Here is an 18,288-nt window from a genome sequence, read left to right as displayed (position 1 = left end):
ATTCCAAAAAATTATGTTAGTCGTATCTACGCCGTGTAAGTCGTAGACCCTTTATACGTATCTTTTTTTACATATATGTACATGTAAACATACTATATACTCCATCGAATAGTGTTCCTTTGCCTACGGTCGTCGTTTTGGCGAAAAATTCCAAAATTCAAAATGAATAAGCCTTGGGTCGGTTGAAAATCCTTTGACTTTCCGTTATGAGAAAAAAAAATTTATTTGATGAAAAATACCAAAATTAATGAAAATTTCATTTTGGACCTATTGCAAGATCAGATCCAGAGACCTGGACTATTATCATGATCTCGTGTTAACATTTAAATCCTACGGCGATAAGTCGAGGGCGAACGAAGACTTAGGATTGAACAATTTTTAGTCTTCTTCGTCTTTGAAGAAAATTTCTCCTCTCAGGGTGTATCCATGCTTGCAGAGATACGTGGGCATGATACGAGTCACTGAACAGAAATAACGAATCATACATTGACTGCGAGAAACCTGTTACTGTGCTAAGAGTTAGGTCAATAAATTGTTATATTTACAGGACGGTTCGGGACAATGGGTCAGCCTGGATTCGGAATTGGAAATGCGAGGTGGCGAAGTAGTCGGCACCAAATCTCCAACTGGTCATACGCTTCTTATAGACTGCCGTTTCGAGCTGCCGTTCGGTAAGCCGTCCATGTGTTTTTCAAATGTCTGTTTTATTATCCTGCGATTAATAAGACTCGAATCTACGGGCTTTTTTACGGGCGTGGTTTTACCTGTTTTTATAACCTGACGATCTCGACTTACGTTAATTCGTCTTCCGATACGTGGAGCGATTGCCAACTATGTCCGCCACGTGTACTCGGATGATTATGCGATGATACGACAGGAAATTCATTAATAGTCGTTATTAGAGGGAGGACGAAGAGTCCAATGAAATTGGAGGAAAATCCTGTACCCTGAGCCATGACGTCACGGCGCTATAGTTAAATGTCGTAAACAACATTACTGCCACGCGCATGCCCATCTTTTATTTGGCCACACACTATGCATTCTATGCGATAACACTCAATTTCATACTCAATCCCCTTTTTTCCTTGATATTGAAAATTTATTTGAACGCTAAGGCGAAATTTTCTCCTTTTTTTCATTTTCAGCATCTCCGCATGATTTTTCAAAGTATAACGTCAGCAACGGGATATTGAAAATACATAAATATCACTCGACGGTTGAAATAAAGAAAATCGTTTTTTGTATCTAGAAATTTTTTTATTTTGGAATTTGCCCTTGGACAATTTTTTGTATTCATTATATAAAATATCGTTATCAAACCTATAATACCAGATTCAAAATTGTAATCTCGGTTTGGACGTACAAATTTGAACCTCAGACTGGTAGATATATCCGTTTTAGAACAATCAGGGTTTGAAATGATTTTCATAAAATTTAATATGACCTTCCAGGTCTTAACTGAGTTTATCGATATTGGATCCCATATAACCCTGGAGGTCCTAACAGATATTTGTCGGCTGAAAAAGTAAAGAAATTTAGTAAAATTTAAAGGGTCAAATGTAAGTTTAGAACTGGCTGTCTTTCAATTCGCAAATTTCAGTCCTACCTGTAGAGGATTTCTTGGAGTAAAAGCGAGATTAGATTTAAAGCGGAAAATTGATTAATCAAAGAAATCAAGATTTTGACGGCTTAAACAAGCTTATAATTTCTACTGGGAATTGTTATATAAAAAGAATATATTTAAAATGCAATATTCAACGAAAATCTTGTTTTCATTTCTATAATCGTATTTTACGTACGTTAAATTCCCCAGTAAAAATCCTCCTGATTCTACGATACCTCTACACGTTCTGTTACTTCTGATCAACATGAATTTCCTCCCTCGAACGATCCACTCGGAAAGTTTATCAACTTACTGTCACAAGATACACCCAAGGGTTATGAGAAGCAGTCATCAAATTACAGCTCTTTTATGAAATCCGGAATTCACCCCAATCTTCCAGAGGGTTTTCTTCACGTTTTCCTCGTAAGCGGGATAGAACGCAAGAGCAGTACATTTTTTGTAAAATTTAACGTTCCAGTCAAGCTTGCGGATGACTGAATCCAGAGCAATTAACAGATCCAGATCCAACGAGAATTCAGCCTTTTTACAGCCGTTTTCAATTTTCCTTTTAAGCAGCGCGCAACTTATTTGAACTGAGGTGAAAATTATTTTACGTCACACGATGGTTCCACTTGACCGTGTTGCGAAATAAGGAAAAAGGGGCTGGCATATAAAGGAGCCATACGTTAACCGTATACTGCTGACGCTATTCTTCTTTCCTATTTTTATTTTCATTTCTATCTCGGTCTCCTCTTTTCTGGGTTATTCGACTTTTCCGTTTATACATTTCAATCCGTCTCTATACTTGACGCTTCCTGTTACTGCTCCTTGGGCAGCATCCTTCTCTGTATGACACGTTCTAACTTTTTATTATTATTATTTTTTTTTTTTTTTCGATTTCTACAATTACCAAAATTCTCGCACTTTCCTTCCGCCAGTAATTCTTAGCAGTATTTATTCGTTTATTTTGGTATCGTAATTCCTGAATTTTCTTTCCTCTGGTCTCACTAGGTAAAATCAAGCTTCTAAGCAAGTTGTACGCTTAGGCTGATTCACGTCGACCGAAAGCCGAAGCCTCCCCTAGTTGGCAACCCTCTGGGCTGGATGGTTTATTCAGGAGAACTTAGGAGAGCGATAAATCACTATCCACTTACCCAATCCGCAGCCATCATTAATAAGATACTTGCTTTAAGATATGGACTAATTGTTCTTTTTCAATTCCTACGTTTAACAGATCTTGCAAATTATTATGAAAGTTTTTTTTTTCATTTACAAATTTTTCACCATTTCAATTGTTATCTTTTTTTTTTTTTTTTTTTCATTTACCGAAACTGCACGTTTCACCTTTGACAAGATATCGTTCTTTAAATAGATTCATAAATTTATTGAAATTTCTCCATTATTATTTCTACCTTCGATGGACCTTTTTTTTCCCAAGGTCAACAAATAGATAAAAGTGATTGCCGTTATCTATTAAAATTCTTTCGGATCCTTAGCAACCCTACAATTTGTTATCCGTAGTACCGATGGTGTCTGACCGTACAATGTTTTTGTTACAATTCTTACGTTTATCAATTTTTCGAATTCAGGCATTGTTGTAGAATTAGAGGGAAAAAGGTTGAAATATGTAACGTTCATTAGTGTGTCTAATTTTATCTCATGTCCTTTTGGGATGGCCTGAAAGTAGATCACGACTGTCGGGGTCAATACAGTGCTTCTCTTTCTCTCTTATTTTTTCGCTTTTCTTTCCTCGAACCAATTTTATCCGTACTTACTGTGCACATAAAGAAATGATCGGTCAACATTTCCACGAGTTGCGCACAATACGACTGTATTAATAATAGCGTACGTTGGACAACTGGCTAAGGGTAGCACACTAATTGGGGCTTACTTGACTAATTGCTTCTCGGATATCACGAAAGCTCTCATTTTTCTCGATCCTCGGGAAACACGTAACACGCACGGCCTATTTGGACGTCTAGATGCCAATTACGATTCGACTTCCTCCAAAAAAATATAATAAATGGAATATAATGAAAAAATATATATATTTTTTTTTTCACGAAATATATATTAAGTATACCACTTTTTGCCGCAATGTATGTATCCCGTATACGTGATCGATTCATTCCGAATTAATAATAATAAACCGTAAAGGTAGGCACAGTGGGAATTATAGAAAAGTATGTTTCGTATAAAATAAAAAAAAAAGAAATTCTAGAATTTTCATGTTATTTTTGAAATTTCTAAAAAAAAAATATTTCTATCCTTGGAATCGCTCCACGCAACCTTTTATATATTCGCGTATACATTTGAATTCGCGATGTCTGAGATCGACATGAGATCGATAGGATCCGCGATCTCGCGTCTTAGGATCGACAATCTGATCGTGTTCGTTGAATGATCAGGAAAGTGCGATCCGCCGACCGGATGGAAAGCCCTGCTCACAAGCGAAACGGCTATGAAGCTGCGAGCATCCCGGCCCACGTGTGGCTCAGGTACCCTCAAGATCATCAGATCGACAAATCATCAATTCTTCGCTCGAAATCCCCGGTTAAACCTTTTCGGCCGTGGACCGATCCGTGGAGACACTATTGACAATCGATAATGAACGATTGCCCCGTACGAATTATGGGGATTGGAAAAAAAAATTTTTTTTTCAAAATATTTTTTTCACTTCAACTTTCTAACTGACAGCACATAGTCATTCGTATCGGTCATCAACCGTCTCTCTGCTCTGCGTCCACGGATCGGGAAACAAGGGCTGAACGTACTTAGCGGTACCAACCCCTCCTTGCTCGCCAGCCACTGCACCAGAGAATTCTCTTTTCAAGTGCCCTTTGGAACTTGCTTCGTCAAGGTTACCTTATGCGATACCTAGATTTTTCTTCAGTGTCACAGCCCTGACCTTCGGCCTCTCATATTTTAATTAGACTCGATCGCTCGATCGTTCCTCGTAAGGTAAATCGTAAATGCAGGAAATTTACATGAATAATGGAGACCAACGATGAAACCTCCCACTGGTGACTTGTCGATCAATTTCCAAAGAGACACGTGCGCACTGCACTTCTTCCGACAAAACCTATTTTCTTCTTCTCTTTTTTTTTTGTTTTCTGTGCCGCGGGTATCTGTGCGTGCCTTGTGTGTATTTTTGCGTGTTAAACGTGTGAATATAGCCTGATGGAGATGTTCGATGTTATCAGCTTCACTATCTTTTGTGTCGTGTGTACCTGATTCATCGAGAGTGCGGTGGACCGAATTCCTCTTTTTTTTTTTTTCCATTCGGAAAACCACTCTCGACGCACGGGTCATTCAAAGTTCTTTGAAAGGACCGACTTTGGTCGTTTTTCCTTGTCCGTTTTTTTTCAAAATTCTTTTCGATGCTATCTGCTTTTTTTTCTCAAATTTTTCGATCTCTTCTTCGAACTAACTTATTTCATTGTATGGGGCATATGTATATGTATATCGACATCGAACGCTCAAGATCCGAGTAAAGCACGCTGTAGACACCCTCCTCACCCTCGTTTTTGAGGGTAAACTAAATTTTCTTGCAATAGACTAGCCCACCCTTTTCTACGGTGAAACATTTCGCGAGGTATTTTGCATTAAAGCGTAATAAATTATCCGGAAAACGGGCGCTGGCGCAACAGCCTTGTGCGATACGTCCGAGGTAGTGTTAGCAGGTGCCCGTGTCGCTGGTAAATACGATTTTTGCATTCGATGCTGGTAAATGGTCGAAATAATATTTCTGTATGAAATAAAAGGTAAGAAATTAGCCCAGAACGAATTATATGTAAAATCCGCCGAAGAAATAATGGCAAGACTTTTTTTTCTATACATCAGGGATGTGTTTTTTTTTTCAAATTATTTAACAGTTTAAAAGAATATAGGTACGTCTTTGCATTTTATATTTTGACTTTATTGTTTTACTCAAAAATTATTTCGACCGTGACCCTTTTGCAAAATTTTTAAAGTTTGACCATTGAAAAAAAAAAATTATAACGCACAATCACTTCCCGACATAGCACAGCACGTGGAAGCAGTGGCGCGGCGATAGCACAAGAGGGTGAATTTTTTGGATTTTGAAATTGCGAGCAAATTGCCCAAATTGAAAGTTAGCGATAGGGGTGGGAAATCGGGTACGTGAGATAATCGATAATATTTGTAAAGGGGGTGTGATTGGTGGGTGGGGGGTTGTTAACAAAGTTAAAGAGGGTACCTGCAGATGCATAGAGCTATGGCTGCGGCACTGTAAACGTAATTGGTCTGGCCCTGCTTGACCTACCCCTACTTTTGAGTCTCTATTTCTACTTCTATCTCTTGATCTCTCTTCTTCCTTCCAACCGCAAGGACTTCTGTCTCACAATTAGAACCTTACCACTGTTCGATTGCCGCGCAGCATCACTAAAACGATAAACGTGACTTTACGTCGAAAGGTAAAGAGAAAAATTTAAAAAATAAAATAAAGTTCGGCGCTTTCCTTTCCTCGTGTTAATCACGTTAATCGTATATCGACTATAGTTGCAATTTCAATGCACTGGTATATACTTAAAAAAATTATAGATCCAATATTTTACCTAAATATGAAAAAAAAGGGGTTGGAGCCTATGGGTATTCGGTCTCATCAGAAGATGCATGGGAATACCGTTACGAGTCAGGAAAAAGATATTGGTAAAAAATTAATATTAAAAAAAAATCTTTATCGCACATTCGTCGGATTTCGCAGTGATGTACTGATAAGGGAGGAAAACAAGATTAAAATTGATAACGCGTCGAGTTTCTAAGGATTTTCGTGAATTCCTTTTCAATAGAATGAAATCTCAGTGGCATAGGGAAACCGTGATTCTCGTATAATGGAAGGGATTCGGAACGGCCTCGAATCATTCTCATCTAACAGTTTCCTATCTATCGGGTATCGAGCATCGACTATATCGTTCGGTCTTGGGCTTCGCCATTCGCTATCCGCGCTATCGAACTTAGCAACAGCGAGATACCTTATCGATTCGAATACTCTCGTGCCATAAGTTGGATCGGCGATTCACTGTTTAATGCAGGAAGAAAATTTTCGATGTTTTCGACCGTTTATGTATTTGTCAAATTTATGAAATTTTACCCATGTACGATATACTCGTGTGTGACTTATCAAGTTTTCACATATGCATATAGGTATACCTTGACGCTTATATCAATCGTTCTCAGCTTCCTCCCTTTTTTCGGCCAACGTAAAGAATGCAAAATCCTCGAACCGAAGGAAAGTGTAGAAAATAATAAAAGGGAAAGAAAAATAGAAGAGGAGCTCGATCGAGAAGACTCGTTCAAGTTTGTCAATATATCGTAGGGCAGCTGTTACCCGGCTATTGCGTCACTTTATTGCTTTATTCCGGCAAGGAAATACGTTACCGAAGAGATCGCGAAGCTTTGCTTCGGGCGTTTCGCGAAAAATCCGCTAGGAGGCCAAAAGTGCAAGAAAAGGTGCGGCGGTGATATTACATTTTTTTTTTTTTTTCAATTTTTCATATATTTTCTTCAAGCGACAGGTGACTGGTCCAGTGCTAAGGGTTTTAAGTATCCTTAGGGTCCGAACGGGTGAAGAAATTATAGGAAACGGGTAGTAGCCGATGGCTTTACGATTCGTGGTGAATTTCAGAAAAAAAATTTCGTAACTACTCGCCATCTGTGAATCGAGTCGAGCTCTACGAGCTTTAATCATTCGGCTTGACCTTTCTTGTAATTGTATCCTTCGCGACCGATACTCGCATGGAGAGTAAACTACCGGTAAAGTAGGAAACCGAGTCCAATGACTGCTCGTTACCCTCTGAGTTTTTTCATACTCTCTCCGTTCACGATCTTATTCTCTTGTACGCTAATACGCTATCGCGGATTAAATGGACGGCAAGTTTACTCGCCGAAAGCATTTGGTGTAATCTTCCAATTACGCGTACACATCTACCCTCGGTTTAATCAGATTTTTAAAATTTTATTTTATTTTTCTATCACTTTTTTTTTCTTTTTTTTTCTTTATGCTTCAATTTTATTGAGTCATGTATGGTTACTCCTTGGTTTTTTTTTGCAAAATATTTTTATACTCGATGGTTCGTTTTGCGTTGATCGATGTAATTTATTGATCTGATTTCGTCCTGTTTAATCGATCGTATTATCAATTATCTAAAGAGCGTTTAACAGCGTCATGCGGAAAATAGGAATTTGTACTTGAAAATTTTAGGTTAGGTTAGGTGAGGATTGTTTATTACAGGATATTTCTTATTTCTGATTTTCATGTTAAAAACCAATCTGCTTTTCAATTATGGCTATGCGGAATTATATTTTCATAAAACATTTCTCTACCTTTCTTCACGTGAATTGATTGGTACTTTATGGTATCGGTGATATCTATAATGGCCTACATGTTTCGCGCAGACACTCAAGTAGGCTGTGTACGTTTATGAGTTTTGAACTATAGAAGAGCGATTCTGCGAGCTACCCTCTCAGAGACGAACTTGAAAATAATGGAAGACACTTAAGAAAAAAAAAGAAGAAAAACAAATTGAAGAAATATGGCTGCTAGGAATAATACAATATTTCTCGTAAAAATTCTCCCTTTTTGCATTCGATCCGTATTGACGGACGAAATAATATACGGTTGTCATAGCCGGAAGGGTGCATATTGAATAATAATATCAATGCATTGAGAATATCGATATTATTAATAATAAAAAATACAATCGATATTAACGAAAAGGCGGTAACGGCAGGAATATTGGGAATATTTGTTTTCTACTTTAATAAAAAAAAAAAATTGTTACGTCTTGTAAAAGATATTGGTCTTTTTTTCGACAAGATAAGACCGTGCTAATTGGCTGTATAGTTTTTCTTATTTGCTGTCAACACGATTGAAGAATGGTGCTTCGAGAGAAAAGCATTTAAAGTTTTAGTGACGGATAATGCATGAATAAAAATGACGTCATAAAAAATATTTTATCCTTATCATTTTTACTGCTTGGTCAAATATTGAAAAAGGAATTCTTGAAACGCGTCTTTTAAAAAAAATTGTGAAGAAAGAGAAAAATGAAAAATTTTGAAATTTTACCATGATTTTGTGCCTAAGCGTACAAATTACTTCACTTTAAAATACGACGGCCTAGACAAAACATGAATTTACTAATTATTGCACGACAGTTTGTGTGAATTTTGAAAAAAGACGATTGTCTTGAATCGTGCAATTAATCAATTAGTTATCATTTTTTAGTATATACAAACATTACTTGCTCAAACGTACGTATGCGTTTCTTTTTGGAATTTGAAGGAAAAAAAAAATAAAATTCTCTTCCACCAGACAGTGCACGTAGTCACGATATAAACATATTTTTCAGTGTCACCGAGAAGAAGTATAAGCGTGAATTAACACGCTAGGCTTTTTTTAATGGCGCAAAGACTAGCATACTATATCCTATCCATCATAACATCCCCTTAAGTATTCGTGTTGTGGGGGACATAAATTAAGACTTAAAATTAGCATAAATAGTCTTGGTACGTTTGGCACTACTTTGAGATTGTGATGTTTTTGCGCAATAAATAACGATAAGGGACGAAATGACATTTATAGAATTTAAAATTGAACCACGTTGTCTTGTCGATATACCCGACTGCAAATTGTCAAGTAAGACGTATGTGAATCACTGAAGAAAGGAGGTCACGTCGAAACAGTGAGGTTATGTTGAATTTGACACGCGAGCTAGAGTGACGTATTTGCAAAAGCAGAAACACATTGTTTCGAAGACACATTGACGATTTAAAAAAAATTTCGCGAAGAGAATCGCGTGAGAGATAAAAATTGATTTTTTTGAAAATTCCTCAAAAAAGTGACACAAATATTTTTGACAAGTTACAATGAAATTGGTACGGACCGACTTTTGCGATTGGCAGAATCTGCTTGGTAATAAATATATAAATATATTAGATATATTAGTTGTCAAAAAAATTAGTGATTTTGAAAAAATATTTTTTCAAATTTGAATAGTATATACCGCTTGATTAATACGTCTCGCAAGGAATAATGCGAGTGCAAACTTTGATGTTTTTACAAAAAAGATAAAAGGGTGTAAACTGATCGATATGATACTTGAGGATGGGAAGATTTGCAGAGTTATCGGTTAAGAGGAAGAAAACGAAGGTAGTTATAAAGACGTACACAAAGTTTCGAAGCGTTTTGAAACTTGATACTAGTTAGCATTACGTAACGGGGGTACAAAGAAAACTTGTATAATTTAAACTACCAGGTTTGCACCATGTGCAAACGCTTATGACAGCAACGTATATATTTGTATGTACATACGTGTGTGTTCCAATGGTAAAGCAGAGCGTGGATTGTGTATCGTGTTTCTCCACACTCTCGACATATTGATAGAAAACACGTGTAAATGGTCTACTGAATTAAATTCAACACCCACGGATATATTTGGTAACAGATATTTCTAGCCAGTTAGTGAAAACCGTTAATCAAATTCAAATAGCCCGCCAGTAGATTCAGTGGTAAATTTTAATTTTCTCTTATTCAACATCAAATCCATATAGGCGCACGTGAAGGTTTTATTTCATAACGTACGTTTGAAAGTTGTTAAATATGTTGATTAAAAATCCAGCGTTACCCTACAGCCTGCAAAGGTCAAAGTACCCCATCACGATGACCTTACCCCTTTTCAACCTCTTTTTATAGTGAGAAAAACAATAAGGCACCATTTCACACCTCATCTAATTCACTAGCGAACGTTTTTAACCCGTCGCAACTATGCGAATTAGCCGATATATAGAGCACGTGGATTGTCGCATCCTTTAATCTTCTTATGCCTTCTAAGGTCAAACCTTCTTTACCTTTAACCCCCTTGAACGTTACCTTGAGTATACTCGGGGTATGCATTATATAAAGTGAAATAGCAAGGGGGTTAATAAGCGAGGTGAAACTTGGAAGAATTTCTTTTTGTGAGATATTTCACGAGTCTTTCATTTCTTTTTTCAACCATGCAATATTTTATTTTCGTTTATCGTATACGTACCTTGCGATACGCGTGTAACGTCTAAGGTAAAGCTAAACTTGCATTGAGCGATGTGACAAAAGATGTCTTTCACGATATAGTTAATGCCGTGCACGCCGGCTCTCGAATATCTATTTATCCAAGAAACTCTTAACGTACCTTCGAGTCCCAAGATTAAACCAGGATTTGTTCTTTGTCCGAAAGACCCGGAGAATACAGAGGCCGCAGACCTGCAGAGGAAGCTGGAAATGCTGAACAACACAATGGACCAGGAGGCACGGGCAGAACAGGCACGCCGACAGATACTCTACAATATAGGCCATTGTAAGTACTTGCGAGCGTAGACTCAAGTATCTCGCCTATTCCATTTCGTTTATTTCTTTTCCTTTTGTTGCTTCCCTTTCCTATTCGATTCTCAACTCGTCGAACAACTGCTTTTACTTTGATAAGTCAAACCATTAATCTTATCCGAGCGAATGACTTTTACTTCACTTTAATCTCTCAGTCTACAGTATTCTTGTTCTTTCAACGTTTCTTTATTATTTCAAAAAAGAAGCAAACGCTAGTGTTGACGGTTACTCTTCTTTACCGATCGACGTTACCTCCTTACCTTCAGGTTCTGTTCTCGGCTAACTTGCTATACCTCTGTCGGTAACTTATTGCCGCTATTTTACCGAATGATAATTGGAAATTGGCGCCAAATTTTATATACAAATCCTATTCGAATGTCATGATGTTTTACTTTTATTTATTTTTTTAATAATCATAATTAAATATTACTTTGAATTCTTTCAGCTGGTTATTCCGAAGATTCAGATTACACTTCGGATCTGAATTACCCTGTAGGCGGTCAGGGTGCGAACAGCTCAGCTTCCCAATTCCGAACAGCGGCGAACCAATTGGCAACGCCTCAACGTTCTTTAGAGACTTCACGTGAAAATAGTTACGAGAGAGACGATCATCAGGTACGAATGACATTGTAATAATTAATAAAAAGCATACCCAGCCACTGCTTCCTCCCTTATAGATTCCACCAACGGTAGGTGGTAGGTTAGCACCTGGTTCCTATGGGGGATGCAGTGGCAGAGGTCATAGCCCTCGGTACGATGAACCTTATCCTGAGGAGGGTCCACCAGCTAGATACTCAATTCAACCAAGTGCCGAGTCTTCCGAGCCTCTCTTCTACAACAGTCGACCTAGACACTACAAGGAACACAGGTAGCACTATTGAAACTAAAAATCAATTTCTTCTTATAGTCGTGAACCCAGCGTGCCAATATGTGCAACACGAAGATAATGGGGAATAAAGAAGAGTATGGACCAAGAAAAATATCGTGACAAGAATCATCTCGAGTTAGAACTTAAATGAAGCACACTATATACAACTCGTAAAATTGATATCAATTGTCCAGTAACCTTGTATATTGGAAAGGAAGATCGTAGCTTAAAAATCTTTCTCTAACAAGAACGTCTCTACCGTATATTATTTTCTTTCCATGAATCAGACGACGGAAGCATACGTGGGATCATGAAGACAGGTACGAAGGACAAGCAGAACTCCGTGAGAATTTGTTTTATTCTCCCGTCCACACATACTCACGTAACTTCTCGTTCGTTATTAATCAATAATCGGCTATCATTATAGTAATCGATAGCAAAGCCTCATTCGTTTAGATTTATGTTCAATACTCGATATATGTTCAGCGGCATCGATCATTAACCGCAATAGCAAACTCTGTAGGACACGAGTAGTCTCATTTTTACACCATCTTACATACGGTTCTTTCGCAACGTTATTCACAATAGATTTGACCTGTTTCTTGAGATCGTTAGAAACCCATCAGTTCTAGAAGGGAGTTAAAGAAGGTTTAATTATCCTTGAGATTACGAAGACAAAAGAAGAGCAGTATTTTCAATGCATGAATCATTTAGCTGGCTCGAGATAATGATCTTCGACTGTACGTGTCATCTCATCAAAGACGTCGTGGATATTAGATTTAAAAGATTGATGAAACTTTTTTTAAAATAAATCCTTGATATTTTCAGTCAGGAGGGTTGGTACAGCGAGGGCTATGATTATCCAGCGAGGATCGATACCGATACCAGGATTTTTAGTGACACCGAGTATTATCCTGGTACCACGACAAGCATATCTTCTAGGAAAAGAGGTACTGTCTCCAGGATGATTATACATTGATTGATCATATCGAATTTGTTGAATTGTTCGATTAAAGGAAGAACTGTTTTGCAGCTACTCACAGAAGAAGATCCTTGGAAAGGCAGACGACACTCTACGACGAGCACTCGCACTACATGACGGACGAATATGGAACTGATACACATGTCGGAAAGATGAGCGCCACTTATCCTGATTGCCAAACGGATATCCGGTACAACGAGTACTACGATAGCATTACGGGATACGTTTATCAAGATGAGAGGTAAGTAATTAATGGATCCTGGAAGAGCCCGTTGCATTCGTACGTAACTGGAGTGATTTACATAACGTTGGGTATATATGATTTTTAGATATGGTCAGGATGACGAAGACAGACAATGGGATAGCGGAGGGAAGTGGTACTCAGAAAGTAGCACGTATTATGAAAATAAACGGAACCGGAAGAGTTTGTCTCGGAGACCGTCGTCGACTATCGGGATCCATAGGCCAGACTTCAGACCTGCGTTTCAGAGGCAGCGTAGCTATGATTCAGAGGAGGTTGATCCTAGGTATTAATTGAGAATTTAGTAATAAATTTGATCAGAAGTATTCGAGTGTCGAGGTAAATTTAAGAATGAACTTATGAAGATTTTGTGTTTTGTTACTTAGCGGCCAAATTTCGCGGCGTCGGTCGGCATTGCAGTCTCAGCATTGGCCGATGCCACGAATGGAAAGAACGGGGAAAAAATTACCACCGACCCCTACGAAACCCAGTAGCGTTATTCTTGGTCGTAAACCAACGTCTCTTCCTGCTACGCCGGGAAGACAGCTGCCGAAGACCTGGTCGAATGCCGAGGACACATATTATCAGAAGTCCGAATTCAACGAAGACTATAACTACGCTTACGATAGTCAAGATAATCTGCCGCAGGATTCGTACGTCGATCCTGCTTATCAAGATAGTTTTGATCAGTCGGGTAAAGAAAATTATTCCTCTTCGCTTCAGGATCAATATAATTACGATCAAGTAGGATACGGATACGTAGCGCCGCAGGTGGAAGATACATATCTCCAGGACTCGTACAAGGACGAGTATCAACAGCCTTATCAGGAATCTTATCAGAATGCTTACACGAAAGACCAGGAGTTCACGGAGGCAAAGAATCAGTACGATCGATCACAGACGAGGATACATGAGAATTATCCAGATTACGATGAGAATAATCAGATGTACACACAGCATCCGACTTCCGTATCATCTACAACGTATGATCAGAACAATCAAGCTAGCGACGTCTATAATCAATATTCGGAGGATCAATACGATTCGCAATACAATGTCACCACGTCCACGAGTTACGAGGAACGTTATCAGGATAATTACGAGCAGATTCCAGTATCGGTATCGGATGATTATCAGGAGTCATATATGAAGCAGCAGGAGGATACTAGTGATTATCAAGTACCTTATAGCAAAGAGGAGAAGGTAGATTACCAGGAAGAGAATATTTATAAGGATACATACTCCGATCAGTATCAGAACTATCGAGAACAGTATGACGATTCTTATAATGAATCTTACGACAGTCACTACAATGAACCTACGGTAGCTCACGCTGGTAGGAGACAGAGCGAGGTGCCTGAACTCTCAGTTACGACGCCAAAAGGTCAAACGAGGACAAACGGGTATCCTTCCGGTGAATCTGAATATTTCTATCCCAGCCAGGACAGTCAAGAAGTCTCATCCGTAAGTTCGTCGAGAACTAAGAAACTGGGTAAAGCCAGTCCGCTTTTGCAACAGAATACAGATTCCCTAGAATCTAGGGACGATGAGCTCAAGGATTCCTTTGATACCGCTGTCAGTTCGGTTGGTAGTAGTCAACAACGCAAAGCCTTCTCCGAGTATTCCACAGCCGGGGACTCCAGTCCAGCTGCGGCCACTTTAGTAGATTTTCCTCAAGCTCCTGTTCAAGGTCAAACGACAATGGTCAATCACATGACCTCTAATCACGTGAGTGCAAACGTAACCACAACTGCCTTAGTTCACACAACGGTTATGGCTAATGGGAAACGTTTAGCAAGGACTGACTCTTACCATGAGGATATTATGGACGACGAGGAGTATCCAGAAATCGAGCCCAAGGAGGTTCATCGAAAGGATTCGCAAATGTCTCATCAAAGTCAGATTAGCCAACAGTCCAATCACTCTCAGAAGCCAAAATTAACACGAGGCGACTCCTACGCTTCGGATCATTTTGCAGATGAGCCTTATACTGCTCCCGGTAGAAAGGATTCCTTTACTCAGCCTACAAGAAAGGATTCTTATTCCTCTATCAATCAAGAGGGCTTTAAGCCGCCCCTGAATAGAACGGATTCCTATCAAAAGAGAGAACTGACACGTGGCAGTTCTTATGGACAGAATTTCAACGCACTTCAGCCAGTTTCAAGAGCCGAAAGTTATCAGCGAGGATATTTCAATGATCAGGAATCGATCAATGAGCCTGAGATTGTACTTAGCAACACAGTCAACGGGGAGTACAAGATGCGTGATGAGACTCTTGAGAGGTAATCATTGTTACATACAGTTAGTACCGTTTCTTTGAATAAACTATGGATACGTAAGAGCTGATAAAAACTTTAAATCTAATTTCATGATGATTTAGGTACGAGAGGGGCGAAGAGGCGCTTATACGAGTCTCACGGGAAAATTCACTTGTGGAACCGTACAAGGGAACTCCTCCTATTTCACGTTCGGACAGTCCACCAGGTGAGATGGAGTTATTGAAACAAATGATTTTCAATGATTTAATAATTTCTTTGGAGTTTCTATCGTGATCATTGTTATCTGTCGCAGGGAGCGTCACCAAACAAGCTTCTCTGGAGGAAAGCGTGCAGATGGACACACCACCCAGGAGTCCACCTGAACCTCCAGGAGACGAGGAACTTTTAAACCTGGTCGGCGCAGCACCCGTACCAACGCAGTTGAAGGAAAGAACGGAAATGACAGCGAGACAGCGATGGGGTTGGGCCTACAATAAAATCATCATGCAGCTTAACGTAAGTGGCTTTGTATCTTAATTTTTTTTTTTTTTTTTTTTATACTTCAAGAATAAGATTGCGCATTTCGTTATCCGTTCGGCGAACTTTATTGGCAATTTAGGATAATTTGAGAGTTTATTATGCAGGATTTTATCGTTTTCATCTATTATGGAAAATAATCGAATTTTTCCCAAAGGTAGGGTCGCTTCTTACCGACTGAGGAAATTCGTTATTTATTTGAAAGGAATATTTTTGTCTTTATTATCCTTCCTCTCTTTTATTTCTTATTTATCCACACGCTGTACTTCGTTTACGTCTCTTATTCACCGAAGCGATTCAGCGTTTAGCGAATGATCGTGAATCACTGTCGAAAAATCGCCTTGCCGTCGACAATCGGCCCGCATTTCTCGGTCCTTCGTAGAAACATGCGAAATCCCTCCGACATTGTTAATTGCCATCAAGAGCAATCGATCTTTGGTAATTTAAAAAAAAAAACAGATTCCTAGTTTATCGGTCAGGGTCGCTATAGTTCCATAATTTCCCTCAAGTAGTCGTTTCGGTACTACATCATTAATTTTCCATATCCAACTCTAATTAATAATCCAGCACTCGTTCATCAACGTGACAAGATCATTAACTCGTATCATCCAAAACCTAGCCAAGTCGAAAATCTAGCATAGGTTTGGGCCTATACAACTTCCGTTCCTTTGTTCTTTGGATTTGCCGATTAAAGTGTAACACCAATTTCAGCCTACGAGATCCTGCCAGAACTTTGAGGCCGATGCTGGGTTCAGCAAGAGTTCGTAAGCACAGATTAGGTCCAGCAGCTTTCTGGAAATATTATTGATTAGCTAAGATTCATGTATACATATGGTAAACACGAGTCCTAGCCTAAAGATTCTACTGAAATCTAGTTAGGATCTTCAGCTCGAAATTACGTATATTATTCCAACCTCGAAAATAGAATCTTGAGATTCAAAATGAGGTTCGCTAACACCATTTTCAACCCAATCGTTATTTTTGGACACGACCGACAATTTGAGACTCAAACTACTGTCAACTCGCTCGAGTCTCCCTATTCCATAATCATAATATCAGCCTCAATGTTCTCTTGCAGAATAAATATTTTAACACCGCCGCTAAATTTGGTACTAGGCTAATTAAATTCTTATCATAACTACAAACTTGAGATTATCATCTAACAAGTACCCGCCTACCCACCCAAAGCTCAAGAGTGGTCTTAAACCAAACCAAAAATTATTTTTCAAACGTCTTAAAGTATACTTTTGGACCCGAGGGTCGATCGTGTAACTCAAATATAGTGAAAATACGAAAAGTGAATAGCTGTTAGCCAATCGCTGAGCTTGTCTTCTTTTGAACCTAACACGCGATTGGCTAACAGCTATTTACTTTTCGTATTTTCACTACATTTGAGTTACACAATCGACCTCTTGGCCTATAAGATCCTTCCTGATGCCACGAGCCAAGAAGCGAGCACAACTAATTTTCAAAATTTCTCAAAGCCACTTCAAAAACTTAGCATCCATTCCCATTAACAAGATCATTACCTTGGCAAATATTCCCAGGAATCCTAAATGCCGTTTCCAAAGCTGCATCCACGTTGCAAGGTTAAGCCCACTCCGACATGTATCTTCCATTAGCGCAAGCACGTGACCAATGATTGTCAGTCGCTTTCCGAATTGAAGTACGCATCTGTCAGCTAACCAGACCAGATACGATTCTAATCTCTACGAGAGTAGAATTGCAGCCCAAAGAGCTCGGAACTCAATTCGTCACTTATCCTCGAAATTTCGAGCCCTTCGTCTACGACGCGTCTCTCCAAGGCAGTCGTCAGCTTTAAAGTCAGATTGATGTTTCTAACCAATTTCTCTCCCAAGGGAGAAAGAACCAAGTGCAATAGGAGCGGACGCATGGGTACACAAGGCAAGGGGTATATCCTTAATGACCATCGGGAACCTGAAGAAACGCCTAGACGAGTTAACGACTAAAAAGGTCTTCGAGCTTCTTGCTATTCTCCCATCCATAGCTTCAATTCTCAGGATCGGATTTCATGTACGTACCAATGTAAAGTCCAGTCATCTAAATGGGACATATCCAGCTACTTAAACCTTACATTATGAGTTTTATAATTATTTTCCAAGGTTCCTGTTCAGCAAGAAGTATCATCTCCAAAGTGGTACCTACTCTCGATTAAATCCTGACGTACCTCATCCTGCCACTTGACGTATCCATATCTATCATCGTAAATGGAATTTACTTGATAGTCATTACCGACATATCATACTCGATAGGCGTTTGCGCCATCGATATCTCCAGCTCTCCAGCATTATGGATTACAAGAAGAAGCTACTGGAACGTCACTTTTAATTGTTATTCAAAGAAATAACGTAATTCGTTAAGAAGCACAGAGTGTCAGGAGGACAAGCTTATGGACGTGC

The 18,288-nt window shown here is 38.9% G+C and overlaps 1 protein-coding gene across 1 annotated transcript in view; it reads left to right on the top strand.

Annotated features, from left to right (window-relative positions):
- Positions 1–18,288, top strand: part of LOC107272002 — an 89,642-nt gene that overhangs the window by 10,544 nt on the left and 60,810 nt on the right. The window contains exons 5-16 of the mRNA XM_025089282.1: positions 548–671; positions 4,012–4,101; positions 10,837–10,956; positions 11,428–11,597; positions 11,660–11,850; positions 12,138–12,170; positions 12,679–12,800; positions 12,884–13,073; positions 13,162–13,359; positions 13,460–15,355; positions 15,454–15,557; positions 15,645–15,847. Of these exons, the coding sequence (XP_024945050.1) occupies positions 548–671; positions 4,012–4,101; positions 10,837–10,956; positions 11,428–11,597; positions 11,660–11,850; positions 12,138–12,170; positions 12,679–12,800; positions 12,884–13,073; positions 13,162–13,359; positions 13,460–15,355; positions 15,454–15,557; positions 15,645–15,847 (3,441 nt within the window). The remainder of the gene's footprint in view (positions 1–547; positions 672–4,011; positions 4,102–10,836; positions 10,957–11,427; positions 11,598–11,659; positions 11,851–12,137; positions 12,171–12,678; positions 12,801–12,883; positions 13,074–13,161; positions 13,360–13,459; positions 15,356–15,453; positions 15,558–15,644; positions 15,848–18,288) is intronic.

Source organism: Cephus cinctus, unplaced genomic scaffold, assembly GCF_000341935.2.
Source record: "Cephus cinctus unplaced genomic scaffold, Ccin1 Ccin1_scaffold1086, whole genome shotgun sequence".
In the NCBI taxonomy this organism is placed as follows: Eukaryota; Metazoa; Arthropoda; class Insecta; order Hymenoptera; family Cephidae; genus Cephus; species Cephus cinctus.
Note: the sequence above shows the minus strand (reverse complement) of the source record. Positions and strands in the feature narration are given on the sequence as shown.